At 40.0% G+C, this 17,611-nt stretch overlaps 2 protein-coding genes and 1 non-coding gene across 3 annotated transcripts; 1 reads left to right on the forward strand and 2 right to left on the reverse strand.

The window, feature by feature from the left end:
* Window positions 1-362: 362 nt before the first annotated feature.
* LOC111328803 (uncharacterized) lies at window positions 363-15,337 on the forward strand. The gene is made up of 4 exons (XM_022933316.2): window positions 363-835; window positions 1,947-2,228; window positions 12,215-12,401; window positions 12,675-15,337. Exons 2-4 carry the CDS (start codon window positions 2,014-2,016, stop codon window positions 14,112-14,114), a joined length of 1,842 nt encoding a protein of 613 aa, XP_022789051.1. The 5' UTR covers window positions 363-835; window positions 1,947-2,013; the 3' UTR covers window positions 14,115-15,337.
* Window positions 2,622-9,253, reverse strand: LOC111328802 (uncharacterized). Its single transcript, XM_022933314.2, has 2 exons — window positions 4,475-9,253; window positions 2,622-3,837 (listed from the first exon to the last, which is right to left on the reverse strand). Exons 1-2 carry the CDS (start codon window positions 9,185-9,187, stop codon window positions 3,817-3,819), a joined length of 4,734 nt encoding a protein of 1,577 aa, XP_022789049.2. The 5' UTR covers window positions 9,188-9,253; the 3' UTR covers window positions 2,622-3,816.
* Trnaa-agc (transfer RNA alanine (anticodon AGC)) lies at window positions 4,063-4,135 on the reverse strand. Its single transcript has one exon. It is a non-coding gene; the product is annotated as a tRNA-Ala (tRNA).
* Window positions 15,338-17,611: the final 2,274 nt, after the last annotated feature.

Below are 17,611 nucleotides of genomic sequence, written 5' to 3' on the forward strand. Positions count from 1 at the left end.
AATGTTCGTTGTCAGCACCTAACTAGATGTATAGAGGACGGTATGGAGAATATGCATACTGATGTTAGTATGTTTGAGGGTTAGCTAATCCAAGTTGGGTTTACAAATGGTTGCAGTGTTTATTTTAAGGCACTTGACAATTTTCGCTTTTATTCAAGAGAGATCAAGACGAAATTACCGCTTTAATTCGGAACCTGATTGCCTTCAGAATACCGGCTTCCTAGTTTCCCGATTACAAAACAGTCCCCCTCGCCTCTCCCGAATATCCTGACCCACCCCTCCTAAAATATTTGCCCTAATATAAACGACGCCATTTCTTGCGCTCTTGAAAACTGGAAGTGGTGAGTAACTACGCAATGTCATATATTTTTTCTTTGTTTAGTTTACTGAAGTAACATGAGCCAAGGTTCCAATTTAATTACTTTTACCTAACAAGATTTACATTTTTGGAGACCTGAGAAAGTATGCGAACAACATAGCGCCCAAGCGACGTGTTAATTTCTCTCCGAAGAGCTTTTGTCTTCAAATCACTTTAATTGAATACAATATTGAATACGTCTTTTATGAGTAGATCTGTAAAACAGTTAATAAGGAACTGTCTAATTGATACATGAATATTGATGAATCTCAGCTTTGTTCTTTTCATGCATAATTTCGTTGCGAAGTAAACGAGGCAATTAGTTGACATCGAACATTAACGTGAGGTCCTTTTCTAACTCAAAACATTAGTATCGTAATTGCCCGTTGATTGCTACTGCAAGCGAATTTGACGGGATTTCGGTCGACTCTTTGGAAAAAAGTAGAACTGAACAGCTAAAGAGTCAAAATAAACCAGGTGAGTAGATTTCTGTTTAATTATTGATGCCTGATCGTTTTGATTTCAATTTCTCCGTCTTCTTTTCGAAGTTATCTCTTATCAAATCAACCACGGTTGGTTTTCGAAAAGATTTGCAACCGTTTCATGTGCCCTGCTTGAAAGCCTTAAATGGTTTAGTTGTGATGCATAGAATTTTGTTCAGTGTACGATTTTGATTTTATTTTCAGTTAATGTGTTATTAAATGTTATTGTAGTGAAAGTGTGACGGCAGACGAGAAATTTGTTTACAATAATTCACAATCACCTTTCTCGTGCTTCTTGAGAATGATTTTCCTTAACACAAACTTTCTTAGTTAAAATACTTTATTTCACTTGCATTCAATTGTATTGTAAAAAGTTATGCGACAGATCTTGAAATTTTGTGCGTACTTTATCAAATATAAAGTGCCGTTTAGGTCTCATTTACTTAGCGATCGAGGAGTCATTATCTCATCTTTCAAAGCATGCCTGTGTCAAACCTCTCGAAACCTCAATAGCATGTTGATTTAAATTTTTCAGTGATGCTAGTTTTAAATCTTCATGAAAAGATTTTCTCACAAATTTATGCCCCCAAGATACGACGAATTATTGAATATACACAGGAAGACCGTTCTTGTTAACGAGACAGTTGCCATAGGTTTGTTTATATCTGTTATAAAGTAAATTTAGGCATTTTTTTTACAATTTTTGCCCAACATCACGATATGCCACTTTTTATGCTTGACCTTGTCGTGTTGGGCAAGCGTTACACTGAATTTTTATCTTGTAAAACTTCACAGTAACCACAAAAGTTGTAATTTTTTGGTTTTGATAAGATAATGTCAGCATCTTATTTTGTTGTTGGTTTTTCTTTTTTTTGAGATGACATGATTCATATCACATATATAACTGCATGTTCCCATGCTATTCCAAGGGTGTGCTCATAGAAAACTCAGAGCTAGTCTCTGTTGGCAGAAAAACTAGAACTATCACAGCCTAATAACTGACACAATTTTTAGAATTTGAACAAAATGAAATCAGCCATTATAAGTTAGAGAGAAGAAAGTCCATGTGAATGTTAGTACTTTAACTGGATCCTTGATTCATATAGATAGAACACTGGAGATATCAAATGATGTGACCCAACTCAATTAGCATGGGTGTGACTGTACACTACAATGAGCCAGCTGACTAACATGCAAGTACAGATTGTAGATGGTCTATCTGTTGGGGACCAGGAGAGTGACTGTGATGATGACGACAGGCGAGAATTGATCAGTCACTATGCTAACGATAAGTACCTCAGTAAATGGGAACTGGCTGAAGAGGAAGAAGAGATTGAAGAGGAACAAGAAAGTTTGGATGATAAAGAGCCAAATATAGACAACTCAGAGTAAGTTTTAATATTTGTTGATTGCAACATTTTTAATCTTGTTCTTCGTGACATCAATATGCATATTCTCCACACTGTTCTCTATACATTTCTGAAGGTGTTGCCAAGGAGAATTTGTGTAACACTCGAGAATTTCAGGGGTGATATTGTGTGGAGAAATTAGGCTTAAGTCACTCTTGGAGTCAAGGGTTAACTTTTCAAGTCTTTTGAACCCCTTCACTCTGTGAATTTAAGTATCAATTCTTCCACTGTGGCTAACTTAATTAAATACATTTTTGATACTACTGTCATTTTTGGAGTCATGGTCAGTGATAATTTGTATTAATTACTGGTAGATACTGGTTCAAATATCTTGTGAAAGAGTTCAAAAGTCACCCTGAATAGAAACAGGTATAATGACATACAAAAAATATGTTTTCAATCAAGCTTGCTAGAGGGTAAAATGTTTTTTAGTCATAAAGTATGGTATTAGGCTAACATCTAAATCAAGATAATGAGGCTGAGATGCAGACAGTGTTTATCCTTACTTAAAACATATCATTCTGGGCCCTCCGACTCAGTTCCAATTGATTGTCACAGTTCATGTAGCATGGAAGTTTTGCTGATAGTAATTTTTACAGATTATCATGAATGGGAAAATTAATTTCCACAATAAAAGAATCCCACAAGTAACATGCTACTAACAATAGTTTGCTACCTCAAATTAATTGAAAAAAAACCAGGATTGTAGGAATTTTTGGGGGTCTTCATTGTATTGTGGTAGATTAAAAGCAGTCCCTCTTTTTCGGTGATGTCTATTGCATGAGTGAGAGTAAATCAGTGGAAAATGATTCTTGTAAGTGTGCCATGTGAAACTGTAGGAGTGAGGGGCTTCACTCCTAGAGCTCTGCATGGCATGCTGACATAAATTAAACAGTATTCTTCTCATTTGTTTTTGTGAGGTGAAAAAACAGATACTGGCAGTTACTTTATAACCAATGAAGTTACCCACTTGAAAAATTTTTGGTTCCTGGTAAACATGTTCTTGCTATTAGTGTACAGGATGTTCTTTAGTGGGTTTGGTCCTAGTTGATAAAAATCTGATGTCCAAACTTTGTAATTAAGCTTCTAAGATAGGACTAAGATTTGGCAGTGGCATGTGCACAGCTTGGGTTAAAAATGATTGTTGAGTAGTTTTTAATTTTTCTTTCTTTTATTGTGAAAAAGAGAGGAGCAGAAAACCCCTGGTGTACCCTTAAAATTTTGATGAGAGCCAAAACAAAATCATTTTGTGTTGTTCTGGCTTCAAATGCTTCAGTACTTATTACATAGACTGACTGTGATCTCTATTGCCATGAAGATTATTCTAACTAAATATTGTCGCCACTTTGAATTACCACTAGCGAAGCAAAGGAAAATTTTACTTCCAATATTTCAATGTGTAATTAGGCTGACTGATTGGAAGCCTCAGTTCGAAATCATTAATTTAAGGTTGACATTCACGAGTTAACTGATTAATTCCTACTTCTTATTCAATAAAAGTTTGATCTATGTTTCTGAGCCATGTCATAAAAGACTTTTCCTCTGATGCGAGTGGATGGACCATTGATCACGTCTTTGTCTTGGAACTCTGCAGATAGTAAGAGGAAGTTGAATTTACAACAATATTGGTTGTCACGAACCCTCTAATGATACGTTTAAAAAATATATCACTTCTGTTTATGACTGCCACAGAACTTGCTGCACACTGATATCCTTAATTATAGACAATCCATTTTTTCACGCATATGAGAACGATCTTTGCTGTGAGGAGCACGATTTAAGCAATAGTGAAATTAAGACCTGAAAAAAATTTAGGCCTGTACAGGATTCAAACCCATGACTTCTGCAATGCTGGTGCAGTGCTCTACCAACTGAGCTAACAAGCCAACTGTGAGCTGGTCATGATGGTGATTTGCAATAAACCTGTGAGATGATGAGTCAAATGCTAAGAATATATGAAAATCATATATTTGAACTGTGGTTAAAGAAACGCATTTGAGAATGCTCAAGCTATATTTATTAGACTCCAAAGCTTCAACGTAGGAAAAGAAATTAGTTTTACCTTTTGTAAGGGTCTGTTAAAAAAAAGAATATGCCCTTTCTGAATTTTGACTTTTTCATTGGCAATACCTCCAAAACTCTATCTCCAAAGTCAAGAAATAGGAAATATGTAGACCCTGATTACTCTACAAAGGACATTCATATCACTTACAACTCAAACTTACCATTTTTGAGAATGCAAATGTGACGTCATCGCCAATCAGCATGAAGGGCGCCCACTGTCCTATGTCAGAGTAGCCATGACTCCTCATCCACTTCATAGTTTCGTGAAGAGACTTACTGGCACTTTCCCCACGGACCAGGTGCTCGTAAAAGCATCTCATAAACTGTTCCGTCGCCCGGTCTTCTATGGCCCACAGAGCCACCAACACTGATCGTGCACCGGATCCTAAGAACGCTCGAGCTATGCCAACAACGCCCTCGGCTCGAATTTGTCCATTTGCACTGTGACAACAGCTAAGCACCAACAGCTTAGCTCGAAGTTGAACTTTTGAAATCTCAGACATTGTAAGTAAGTATTCTTCTTCTTGAAGAATGCGGTTGTCGGGGTGTACCGGGGACAAAGCAACTTCACCTGTTTCTGCATTTCCATGTGCCGCCAAATGAATCAGCCCAACTGAATTTAGCCTTTCAAGCACCGCCTGCTTAGTTGCGCTTTTTCCAAGTAATGGTGTGACACCTATCAGCTGCCCAATCATCTCTGCCTCCCTTCTTGCCGCTGGAAGTCGTGACAAGTACTGAGTGTTTCCCTTGTATAATACATGACCAACCACAGGGTCACCCACTATCAATGCCCCAGTCTGGTAGTGGTAGTCAGGTGGACTGTCCTGTATGAGTTTGAGAGTCAGCAAGGAAGGAACGATACGGATTCTAAATTTTTCTGCCAGGTACTTCCCATTTTCATCTCGTAGCGCTGCAAATGGAACCCTGTACAAGGAACGGTGTGGAACAATAAGAATCTCTGGGTCTTCTAAAAAGTGAACCACCGGAGCAATAATCATTTTGTAAAACAATTTATCCACTTCTGGATCTTGACTTTCCTCTTCCTCCTCTTCTTCCTCTTCAAAAATGCGAAACATTCCAAGCCCTTCTTCTGCAGGTGATATTGGGCTAGGTTGAAGGTCACTCAAAGATCGATCTTCGCAATGTTCCTGGAGAGTGACTCTAAGGTTTCTGAAGTTTTTCACAAAGAAATCATCCAGATGTGCAACAAACCCTTTAGTAGCACTGTCCTCATTCACTAACAACCTTCTGAAGTGAATGGCTCCGCCTCGTTTGAGAATCCACAAGGACACATCTTGGCCAAAGTAAGAAACGTATAAGCACGTAGAGTAATCTTCTTTCTCCATTACCCCTTGAGTAATATTCCACGATTGAAGATTAGCTGGCATTCGATTTTCCATTGAATACTTGCTTGACATCAAGTCTGCTAGAGCTCTAGCTCTTCCCAACTCAGCAACGTGGAGGGCTTCGATAGGATTACCCGCATGAGAAAGCAATTCGCTAAGAAACTGATACGGAAAAGAGTGTTCATCTGAAAAGGATACTTTGAACTGATCACACCCTCCAACAAGACCCCGTAACTCTTCGCATTTTTCAACAGCTTCATAAAAACACGATAGTGCTTGTTTGGAGTCGTCTTTCAACTTGAAATATGCAAGGCTGCAAAGGCATCTCCACTCAATATTACCAGCGCCAATATCCTTACTTATGAGAAGACCTTTCTTAATCAAGTTTTCAGCCCTAGCAGTTTCCCCAAAGAGGGCAAACACCTGACTTAGTTGAAGGAAGTTCATTGCTTCTCCTCCCCTGTCACCGATTTCTTGTCTGATCGTGAGTGATTTCTCGAAATTTTCTTTAGCCTCAAACCATTCGCCAAGAATAAGGAACATCCGTCCAAGGCTCTCGTACACTGCTGCCTTCCCGTCTTTATTGTCCGTCTCCTCCATAATGGAGAGTGCCTTCGCAAGATATTCTTCCGCTTTGCATTTCTCTCCAGCAGCTAGAGCAATACTTGCCAGCTCTCTATAACACGCGCCTTCTCCGTTTCTCTCACCAATCTGTATTCTCGTCACCATTGCTTTCTCGTAATACTGCGTAGCTTTAGCATTCTCACCGAGACTTTTAAACAGGGATCCTAAACTGAAATAAGACGTACCTTCACTGTTTTTGTCACCAACTTCTCTAGATCTTGCAATGGCCAGTGAATTCTGAAGATATCTATCTCCCTCCGTGTATCTGCCAACAGATACTAAATCATCACCAAGATTGTGCATGGCTATGGCCTCCCCGTGCTTGTCCCCAATTTCTTTTTTTATCATTAGGCCTTTGAAACAATGCTCTTCAGCTTTTGAGTATTCTCCAATTGCGCTGAAGAAACACCCCAGCTGTATATGGTTTAAGGCTTGTCCGTCTCTGTCGCCAATTTCTATGCAAATCGCAACTGCCTTCTCAAGGTGCCACTTGGCCTTAGCATATTCGCCGACATCCAGAAAGAATGTTGCTAACGCCCTGTAACTCGAAGCTTCTCCTTTTCTGTCGTTGATTTCGGTTCTGATCCGAAGAGCCTCTTTGAGATACACTTTAGCTTCGACGTTCTTACCCAGGTGGTGATACGCAATTCCTAGATTGGCGTTATCTGCCGCTTCTCCGCACCTGTCACCAATTTCCCGTCTAATTTCAAGAGCTTTTCTCAAATATTCTTGGGCTTTAAAGACCTTGCTAATGGAAACGAACACGGTTCCCAGATCTCCATAATTGTCTGCCTCCCCTTGTTTGTTCCCAAGTTCTCTATTTATCTTGAGTGACTTTTCGAAGTATTCTTGAGCCTTTGCATTTTCACCAAAGCACTGAAAGACATGGCCAAGGCATTCATAACTTGAGGCTTGCCCGTCTCTGTGGTCAATTTCATCTGCTATTGTCAAGGCTTTCAGCGAATGTTCTTTTGCCTCGGCATATTTACCGAGAGATTTGAACACACCGAATAAGTGTAAGTAACAATCGGCCTCTCCTCTTCGGTTTCCAATTTCAATAGCGATCGTAAGAGCTTTTCTATAGTAGTTTGAAGCCTTTTCATACTCTCCAAATAATTCAAATAATTCTCCAAGGAATTGATATATTGTACCCTCTCCATGTTTGTCTCCAATCTCATTCATGATTGTCAGTGCTTCTTCCAAGTAGCTTTTGCATTTGTCGTTTTCATAAAGAAATCGATAGACACTTCCTAATTTTCCATACGACAGCGCTTTCCCCCGTTTGTCACTTATTTCCAATCTAATCGCAAGGGCTTTCCTATGACATTCAATTGCGAAGTTAATCTTTCCGAGAGATTGAAACACGGTTCCTAGGTTACAGTAACTCTGAGCTTCTCCTCTTTTGTTGCCAACTTCTTTGGTGATAGACAGTGCTTTCTCGAGATATTGTTTCGCCTTGTCATGTTCTCCCCGAGATTGAAACAGAATTCCGAGGTTTCCATAGGACGCGGCCATGTTTTCGTCATCTCCTCCTATTTCATTTTGGAGAGAAAGAGCTTTCTGAAGGTACTCCTCAGCCGTGTCGTACTTACAAACACATTTAAACATGGCCCCTAAATTTCCGTAACAAGAAGCCTCTCCTTTCCTATTCCCAATGTTTACATTGATTTCGAGCGCCTTTTCAAGACAATCTATAGCCTTGCCAAACTCACTTGTAATTTCAGCCACTTGTCCCAGTGATTGATAACAAAATGCCTCTAAGTGTTGGTCACCAGTTCCTTTAATTGCCGTGAGTGCTCTTTCAAAATACTCTTTGGCTTTGACGGGGTCGCCAAGGGATGAATAAACTTTCCCTAAGTTGATGCACGAAACGGATTCTCCTTTTTTGTCGACAATTTCTGTTTTAAAGGAAACTGCTCTTTCAAAGTATTTCCTCGCTTCAGCAAATTCACAACGAGCATAAAACAAATTTCCGAACACTTCATAACATGAAAATTCCTCATCTCTATCACAAGTTTCCAGAGCAATTTTAAGCGCATTGCAAAGATAATTTTCGGCCTTTGCATATTCACGAAGAGGAATGCATAACTCTGCCAAATGTCGTGAGTAAAACACTTGAAGTTTTGTTTCTTCAGTTTCAGTTGCGATAGTAAGTGCCTTCTCAAGGTACTCTTGTGCCTGGACTTTATCAGACATATTCATGAAGAACTCTCCAAGACTCCCTAGATAGTATGCTTCTCTCCTTCTGTCGCCTCTTTCTTGAGCTATCCAAAGAGCTTTATCTAAACAGTGTTTAGCTTTGGCAAGCTCTTTAACATCCATAAACAAACTCCCAAGGCTTGTCAAGGACTCCGCTTCTCCTTCCCAGTCTTCAATTTTTTCCCTTAACTTAAGGGCCAACTCATGGTAATTTCTAGCCTTTTCATACTCAGATTTCGAATAGAACATTGCTCCCAAGTATCCGTAACCATCAGCTTGTCCCTTTCTATTACCAGATTCTTCTGCGATATCAATGACTCTCTTGTAAAGCTCTTCTGCTTTCGTATATTGTTTGCACTGTTTAAAGTAGATACTTGCCAGTTCGAGACTTAAACATATTTCGAGATTTCTGTGATTAGTTTCACGTGATATGGCCAGAAGTTTCCTCCCATAATGTATCGCTTTAGTATAATCGTGGATACAATAGTATGCGACATACGTTGAACTATAAACCATTGAGTAAAGAGCCTTAACAAAAAGGTCTTCTTTTACCAAAGTTTTGCTTTTGAGGAGAATTAGGCAGTCCTTGCACAGTTCGATGGCTTTTGGAATACGGTAGGTGGTAATGAGGAAAAGGGCTACTGTACTGGCTACTGTAATGGAGGTCGCAACTGCTACAGACAACCCCTCGGAAAAGTTTTCCATCAATGACGTTTTTTTGTTGTTTTTCAAGATCGTTTGTGGAGTGAATGGAGTTGAATTCCAGTACGACTAAACGAACGTAGTAAATATGTTTATTAGAAGAAAAATGATTAAATATATATCGATCTATTTTGCACTACATTTTGAATGTCTACAAAATGAACAGGTTCCCGACTTACCTTCATTTTAGTCAAGAACTAGAAGCATTTCGCTTAGGCATTTGGTCTAGGAAGAAATTTTGTTTAGGTTTGTGTCTAAATCCCCGATTCTGTCCTCGTGGAAAGATTTCCCGAAGGTACCGGCGTGTTCATTTTCTTTTCATAATTATGACACGACGTTGTTTTGCGTAATCTTATGAAATGTGGCAGCGTTTTATTATGACTTCCTCAGGGAACCATTCAAATTAAACCTTTGGAGAGACAAGCATGCTTGTTCTCACCCATGTTACTTATGTTTGCCCGCTTCCTCACCACACGAGCTCTCAGTGCGGATAGACCCGCAGTGGAGTCTAAAATACCATCTCTTCTCCCCTCAAACCTAAGCAATGTTGTGAAGACGTATTTGCATATATCGAAAAAGATCAAGAAGCCTTTGTGACCCTAATGTTTTACCACTTTGAAAGAAAACAAGTGATTAAGTTCGGTTTCAACTTCCGCTTTCGATATTTCCTGCTTTGTACTGCTGCAATGCTTTGATAACCTTACCTAATTAAGTCTCGTTATCTTTTAACTTAGAATCTTACATTGCGTATGATATTTCACCCTTTGTCAGTTTTACGTAAACGTAATCTAGTTGAACCATGAAAGTAAAATGCTTAAATTTAAATTTCCTTTAAATATTTAGACAGTTCTGGAAATGTTGAATCATGTAATGAATTCCTCGAATCTGTCGAAAACTTTTAAGAGTACGATGTACATAATCCCACAAAAACGTTGAAGAAAGGTGAAAACTTTTATGTAAATTGCACAGAGGGAATCAACAGATGTAGACAATTGTATTCATCTCAGCGGAAAAAATTACTCTGTACGATTGTTTTTTCTTCTCTTCGATGGTTCACGATTGGATGATTGTCTGTTGTGGACTTCAACCTTTGCTTAAGAGATATTAGGGACCTTAAGCAGTCAGGACGGCAACGCCAAGGAAGACTTCGATTAAAATATGAATTTCTACTCTTAGTCAGAATTTCAAAAATGGCTGCATGAGCTTACTGTCTCATACGGCGCCACAGCTCAACTTCAGCATGACGTATAGAAGTAGCGTTGAGTTCCAAATGGAAATTTCACGTTGTTGTTTTGCATAGGACAGCTAAGAAATGTACAAAGTTTCAAAATGCACGTGCTGGGCTATTGTTCTGCCAATTAGATCTCTTGTTTTTCCACGTCCTCGTTTCCGTCGCCGTCGTGGTTGCTTAAGGTCCCTAATGAACTCAGCAATAAGTTGTAATTAGCGAAAATGTGAGAGGTTTTCATAAAGTGTATTCTTTTCTGACGAAGACATCAACAACGACTTTATTTTTAGTGTCAGGAACTTCTTGCCGATTTGTAGACGCATTTACCACATTGTGCTTGATTTAATTCACGGATTCGTTCACTTCGATACTGTAAAACTGAAAACTGATAATGACATGCTTACCTGTAAGAATTGTTGATTACAGGCCGAAGCCTTCTCTCTTTTCTTGCTACAACACCAATGAAGCTCATGCAAAATCAAGCTGAAGGAAATTCCTGTCAGGCTACGGAAGTTCGAGTCTTGAGTTCTCAGGGAAATGATTTACATGAATTAGTCGTCAGAGATTAGTTGTTGCGTTACTAATTAAAATTTTTAGCCTGATCACATGATTCAACTTCGCTGTTTTAGCTCACGCAGGACACGCGTCGTGAAAGCACTCCATCTTTCCATCTTTATACATTATACATTATACATTATACACAAACATTGTATCTGATTTATCATCACGGGTTTATTACGAATCAACTTAACGGCCTGCTCCCAGTTGGCTTGTTAGCTCAATTGATAGAGCGCTGCACTAGTATCGCAGAGGTCAGTGGTTCGAATCCCGTATAGGCCTAATTTTTTCAGGTCTGATTTTCGCTATTGCATAAATAGCGCGCTCTACTGCGAAGATCATGCATCATACGTATCTAATACCGCAGTTCAAAATATATGAACTTCATATATACATTGTATCTTTCCAACTTTATTAGGCAGGGTGCATTGACATGACGTTAATGGCTTTTGTCAAAATTACAAAAGCTTACTTGAAATAAGCGCAACAAAAGTTAGATTTTACATACGTTACAATTAAGCCACTGAGTCTAACCTGCATAGAATAAAATTTGAAATTGATGTAATCATAGGCTCCTATTTTTATTCGCTTCAACAAATCCGCCCGTCGTGTGATTGTTGTAAGGTTGATTTCTCTCTTACTGAAGAGAAAAACGAATTAACAAAAGAAAACACTCTCAAGGGGTTACTGTTCGAGTGGACATACGATTAGATATTTTCGTTTTGTGTGCACTCGTGATCGATTAAATGTGAAAAAGTTCACCACAGGGAAGGTGAACAGTTTTGGCTTGCTGTCATCTGTCTCGAGACGTTTAGCTTCGCGTCTCTTTTTTAAACACATAATGCCGAAGAATAGCAAGCGAAGAAAATTTCGTTAACTCTAGCTATGTGAATTTTAAGGTGGCATGGACTTTTCAAATGCTGAATGAACAAGTACATGTTTGTCACGTTAAATATTGCTCGATGAAAAAATCGTTGTGCTCCGAGAGAAGACACTTCGATAGAGACTGACAATATTATGTGAAGTTATGATATATTAGTGACTTCATCCAGCATTGCTGCCGAGCGATTCTTCCGGAAAGTAAATCCTTTAACTTTCGCTTTGGTTTGATCCACCCACATGTGACATGTGAAGTCTTTAATCAGGTCACAATGGCGACTGGCGAGTACTGTCAACTATTCGTGCTTCTTATCTCGCCGATTGCGGCTCAATAAAATTTGTTTTTTTTTCTGGTCTATTGCTAGGCAGAAAGGGGCAGCCGGACCCAAAGTTGTTCAATGTCTAGTGGCTGCTAGTGACTGTGATGATCTGTCACTTGTGTCTTACAACAGTGTTAGGGACTGTAACCTATCAGCTGCTCCAAAAACAGCCCCAACATCAGTGCACCATCAGCTAGGACTACTGTCTAAGTCCACCGGTGAAGGCTTGAAGGTATGTCTTAAGACTTCAGGTACCACCATCAATAGTATTGGTATTATTATCAATAACATTGATAGTATTTTTTCTTTGCCATTTTTACTTAAGTAGAATGGAACTTCTCTTTCAGGATGCCCACCTCCATTTAGGGTGCATATTTTGTAGTACATTGAGGGTGTCCCCCGAACTTAGTGTTCATTGTAATACGCCAAATGATATCAAACCTTGTTCAGTTCGTCTAGACACTTTCCAGTTTTGAATGTGATTGTGGGTTTGTCTCCTCTGCAGCTTTGGCAAGGTTACGGAGGAAACATTTACTTCAATGCCGTCCGTTGTCAGTCAATGCGGATCAACAGCGCCAAGTATGGAAAACTGAAAAAAGACATTACAAAGAGATGGATATCCAAATCTTGTACCCCTATGTACAGAAAAGATGGGTATCAGACACAAGTAGTGAGTTCATCCAAGTCAGACATGGAAATACCGATAGCCTCCTGCAGCAATCTGGGAAGTCTACGCATGAGGTCTTGCAAGGAGAAGAAGTGCAAGACAGCCACGTGTAGACATTGTGAAATTCCTAAACCCTTGACAGGAAAGATATGTAAGGGATTCAGTGAAAAACTACTAACTGAAACTTTTCAGCGGCTTCAGGAAAATGGTGATTATAGACTGAAAGGGGAATCTTTGTCCGTATCTCGAGGGCAAGTTGGCGATGCACTGGTCGATCCTATTGATAAAGTGAGGCAATTTAACACTCAGTTGAAAGGTAGAGACGTTGCTGTGAGTTTGGAGAGAGGCTTCCCAACCCTATTCTCAGACAGTTCATTTTTTTCACACAGTGACCACAGAAGTTCAACTGTGGTTACTGCCAACACAGACCCATTTCTTAAGCTTCCAGTTCTGGGAAACTCTGACGGGAAACACAGAAAGAGCAAAACTGAGAATGGAAGTTCAAGCGAGAACAATAATAACGAGTTGAGGCCTGTGTTCATTATTCCTTTTGGTTCATTTGATGATCCTGTGGACGGGGAACCTGAATCGAAACGAAAAGCAGATAGACGAGAGAAGCCTTCATCCAAGAGCCAGGCAGATCGAAATAACAATTCACCAGGGTCCATGGAAGAGGCTAAGAATTCTTCTGAAAAACTAGACGATTCTGTCATAACAGCCTGTTCCGTAGATAAAGTTACAGACAGCAGTGCTTGTACTGAAGAAAATGGTCAAAATTCCGTCAAGCATTCATTACCAATCTCTGCTAATGATGAAAAGTCGCCATGTAGCCCTCGATCACCCAAACAAACCGCTCCCGACTTTCATCTAAAGAGAGAAATAAGTAACCTTTCCCTGAGTAATTACCTGAAGGCTGTTCCCACACGAAGTTCACACGATCAGGACAGTCTGACGTCCCCTAGGTCAAATCTGATGCCAAAGATGAGTTACACCAAACGATCACGAGCCCTTCCGACATTTTACATGGTGAACAACTCCTTGCATCAAATAAATCCCGCAGGATTTAGTTCACCGCGGACGAATACCTCTCAGGTGTATGGCGGCTATTTTCCAACAACAGGACGAAATGAGTCGAAAGTGTTTTACGCGGAGATCAGCGCCAGCTCAGAGAAGAACTCTTCGCCGAGTGGTGATGGTAAAATGCAAGGATTCTCGAGAAGAAAGAGAAGCACAAGCCCTAAGAAAGCCGTCTCGAACTCTCAGATTCCGTTTTTGTAGGCCAGGTACTTGTCCAGAAAGTCACTATCGCGAAAAAGTGTCGAACGATCGCCAAGAGTTCAAAACTCACTGAAATCTGACAAGAATTTATTACACGTACCAGTTACAGGACACCAATTCTCGAGGTTGAGTGGAGTCAGTGATAGATAACTGTTCCCCTCCGGTAGGGTGAAAAAGAGGCACATCGGTCAAACGTCTGCGCATGTGCGAACGACGAATCGACTGCATCCAAAAATGGTGTTTCAACATCGCGCCTCCAGGCCGTCAAAGGCAACTTTCACAGGAATTCTATGACTTTAGTTTTTCTTTCCATAACTTTTATCGCCCTTTAAAGATTTCTACGAAAGTTTAACTTTTTTCGTGAATATTGCGTGGCACCGGTCGGCTCTTAGGTTTTAGTCTAAAATTTGTTCGGGAAATTGGTGTGCTCAGTCCTGGTCAAAAATGATCTTTTGCTCTTGCCCAACATTTGACGTCTGTCTTGACTGTAATTAATTAATCAGCGGCAATGCACAGGATTTGAAGATTTTTTCAGGCTGTATTTGCTGTTGCAAGTTTTCTTTGACAAAATCTGAGTCATCAGGTTTTCAACAAGGAGATTTGCTTAGCTTACGTTTATCCGTATCCTTCCCCACAAGGAAAAACGTTTCTACTGGGGGAGGGGGGGGGGTGGTTACGGCTACACGAAAGGCTAAGATTTACCGAGAAAAAAGTTGCTAAGGAAGAAATCTGTGTGTGACTTGATGTGACGATACGTGACGTGAAGATGAATTGTCAAAGACATTGCTTTATGTGTCCACGTTCTAAGAAAAAGTAAAAGTCTACTCCAGCAAGTGTTTCGGCGAATTATTAGGACCGTTGGTATTGGCTTGGCTGTTCAGAACGTTCACATCCATTACTTCAGCTATTAGATCAGAATTAAAGGGACACGGTCACGGTCTGCGCATGCTCGTGTAGCCGACTTTTTCAAGTTGCATTCACAAATTCAAAATGGCGTCTAGCGGAGGATCCGGACATGGCGGTAAACGCATTAACTCAGGGCGGAAACGAAAGATTGAAGACAGAGGGGAATACAAGAAAGCGTGGCTGAGGAACCATAAGCGTATTTATGTGGAAGAAAAGACATTTAAGTTGTGGCTGCAGGCAAAATTTGATGCAGGTTATGAGTCATCCAGCGACAGTGATTTTACTGATAGGAAAATAAAATAATGCCAGATATCACAGACATTTGTAGCATTTGCGAGGCAGATTTTTATTCTACTACACATTATAATTGGAATACAGGTAAGCCTCAGGCGAACTCTACGGCTTTCATAAATATGGGCAGATGACGACTGCTCGTTCGAATCCTGAAGAAAGGGAATACACAATTTATTTCGTATGCTTTTTGGACATTCGAGCCACAAAAGAAGTGAATGTATACAACTTTATATGCGTGTATTCGACTTTATATGCACACCCTGTTTCTGCAAGGTTTACTGCTTGTTCCACATTTACATTCATCTGTACACAGCACGTTTCTCCCTTTGCACGGGCACCCACGAGAACTATTTTCTTTGCGCTTCGTCGTACAAGCATTTTACATTTACAAAAGATCACCGAAGGTTCCTCAGTAAAAGAAATTCACTTTCATGAGCATTTGCTTTGGATAAACTTGATTTAACCCTTAATCTGTCAAGCGCGGATTATTCCGCGCATATGACGTCATGGACAAAAATCGTTGTTTACATGAAGTAGAGTTCTCCCAGGTCGGCTATAAGCCTCGTTTTCATGTCTAAGGCTGTTTACGAACCTGCTGAAATTTTTTCACGAACTGGACTGTATTATTTCTCTTGAATTTGGTGTTTTTTCTTCAAGCCTTCGATTTAAATGTCCTGAAGGGTATTTAAAGATGGCGTAGGTAAAATTAGCTTTGCGTTTGAAGCCATAATTCAGTCATTTTTCGCTCAAATTTGGTAAAACTTTCTAAGAGCGATTTCAACATGGCGGCAAGACAAGCAAGAACATATACAGCAGAGGAAGTTGCTAGGATTGTCATGGATGTTCCCGAGGATAGCGATGTCTCTGACTTCGAGGGGGAAGAAGGAGATCAAGAAAGCAATATGGACGGGTCTAATACAGACTCTGACGAATCATACAATTCTGCGAGTGAAATAGAACATGAAGCTATTCCACCTTTGGAATCGGATGATAGTGAGAGTGATTTTCAGCGAAATGAAACAACAAATTCCACTAGAAGACGATCGAGTAGGGGAAGACCACGTGGCAGAGGAGCACGCGGAACTGCTGCACGAGGGGCAAGATCACGATCCCCTGCAAACCGACGTGATGAAGACAATTCAGCTATAAGGTGGGGAAATCGTGATGAGAATGTTGTTGTTTCATTTCCTGAATACAGGGGGCAGCACGGCCCTATTACTCTTCTGGAAGCTGACTCTGAGCCAGTAAATTTTTTTAGTCTTTTATTCCCTGAAGAACTCTGGGATATTTTAGTAGAACAAACAAATCTGTATGTTGCCCAGAAACAAAGAAAAACTTGGCTCTGTGACACAAATAAAGATGAGATGAAAGCATTTGTTGGTGCCCTTTATTTCATGGCTTTACACAGACTGCCCAATTTTGATCATTACTTTTCTCGGGATTGGGTATTTGCTGTTCCTGCAATGCAAAGTGTTTTTACCAGGAACCGATTCTGGCAACTGTGGCAGAATTTTCATTTGGCTGACAACACAAGGCAGCCTGCTCCTACTGATGATGCCAATGATAAGCTCTACAAGTTAAGGCCCATGATCAATGGAATGAAAGAAAAATTCGAGCATTCATACAATATTGGCCAGAAAGTTTGTGTTGATGAGCACATGGTAAAGGGAAAAGGGAGAAATCCTTTCAAACAGTACCTTCCCATGAAACCAATCAAAAGAGGTACAAAAATCTGGGAATTGGCTTGTTCGTGTTGTGGATACCTTTATGATTTCCAGGTGTACACAGGGAAATCTGGTGGAAATGCTGAAAAAGGTCTAGCACATCGGGTTGTTACTGACCTAGTTGCGCAACTTCAGGACAGAGGAACTGTATTGTACATTGACAATTTCTTTACCAGCATTCCCCTTTTGCAAGAGTTGAGTGAGCTATCAATCAGTGTTGTGGGAACAATAAGAAATAATCGAAAAAATTACCCAAAGGCTTTGCAGGGTAAAAACTTACTAAAACAAATGAAGCGTGGTGAATTTCATACTGTGGCATCTGAAACAACAGTTTGCACAGTGTGGAAAGATACCAAACATGTTTCTTTTTTATCAAATGTGCACTCTTCTCATGGCAATTGCACAATCACCAGAAAACTGAGAAGAGGTGAACAGGTAAATTTGCCCTGCTCGCCATGTGCAGTTGACTACAATAAGAACATGGGTGCTGTCGATCGACATGATCAAATGGTGCGCAATTATGCTATTGATCGCAAGTCCAGGAGATGGTGGGTGAGAATGTTTGTTAACTTT

Source organism: Stylophora pistillata, chromosome 4 (genome assembly GCF_964205215.1).
Source record: "Stylophora pistillata chromosome 4, jaStyPist1.2, whole genome shotgun sequence".
Classification (NCBI taxonomy): Eukaryota; Metazoa; Cnidaria; class Anthozoa; order Scleractinia; family Pocilloporidae; genus Stylophora; species Stylophora pistillata.

Excerpts from the sequence above, each read along its gene's own strand:
- LOC111328802 (XM_022933314.2), bottom strand. The coding sequence starts at position 9,187 with ATGGAAAACTTTTCCGAGGGGTTGTCTGTAGCAGTTGCGACCTCCATT. Across the intron at positions 3,838-4,474 it reads CATTTGCATTCTCAAAAATG|AGTTCCAAGACAAAGACGTG; the intron begins GTAAGTTTGAGT and ends TACTATCTGCAG.
- LOC111328803 (XM_022933316.2), top strand. The coding sequence starts at position 2,014 with ATGAGCCAGCTGACTAACATGCAAGTACAGATTGTAGATGGTCTATCT. Across the intron at positions 2,229-12,214 it reads CCAAATATAGACAACTCAGA|GCAGAAAGGGGCAGCCGGAC; the intron begins GTAAGTTTTAAT and ends GTCTATTGCTAG. Across the intron at positions 12,402-12,674 it reads CCACCGGTGAAGGCTTGAAG|CTTTGGCAAGGTTACGGAGG; the intron begins GTATGTCTTAAG and ends TCTCCTCTGCAG.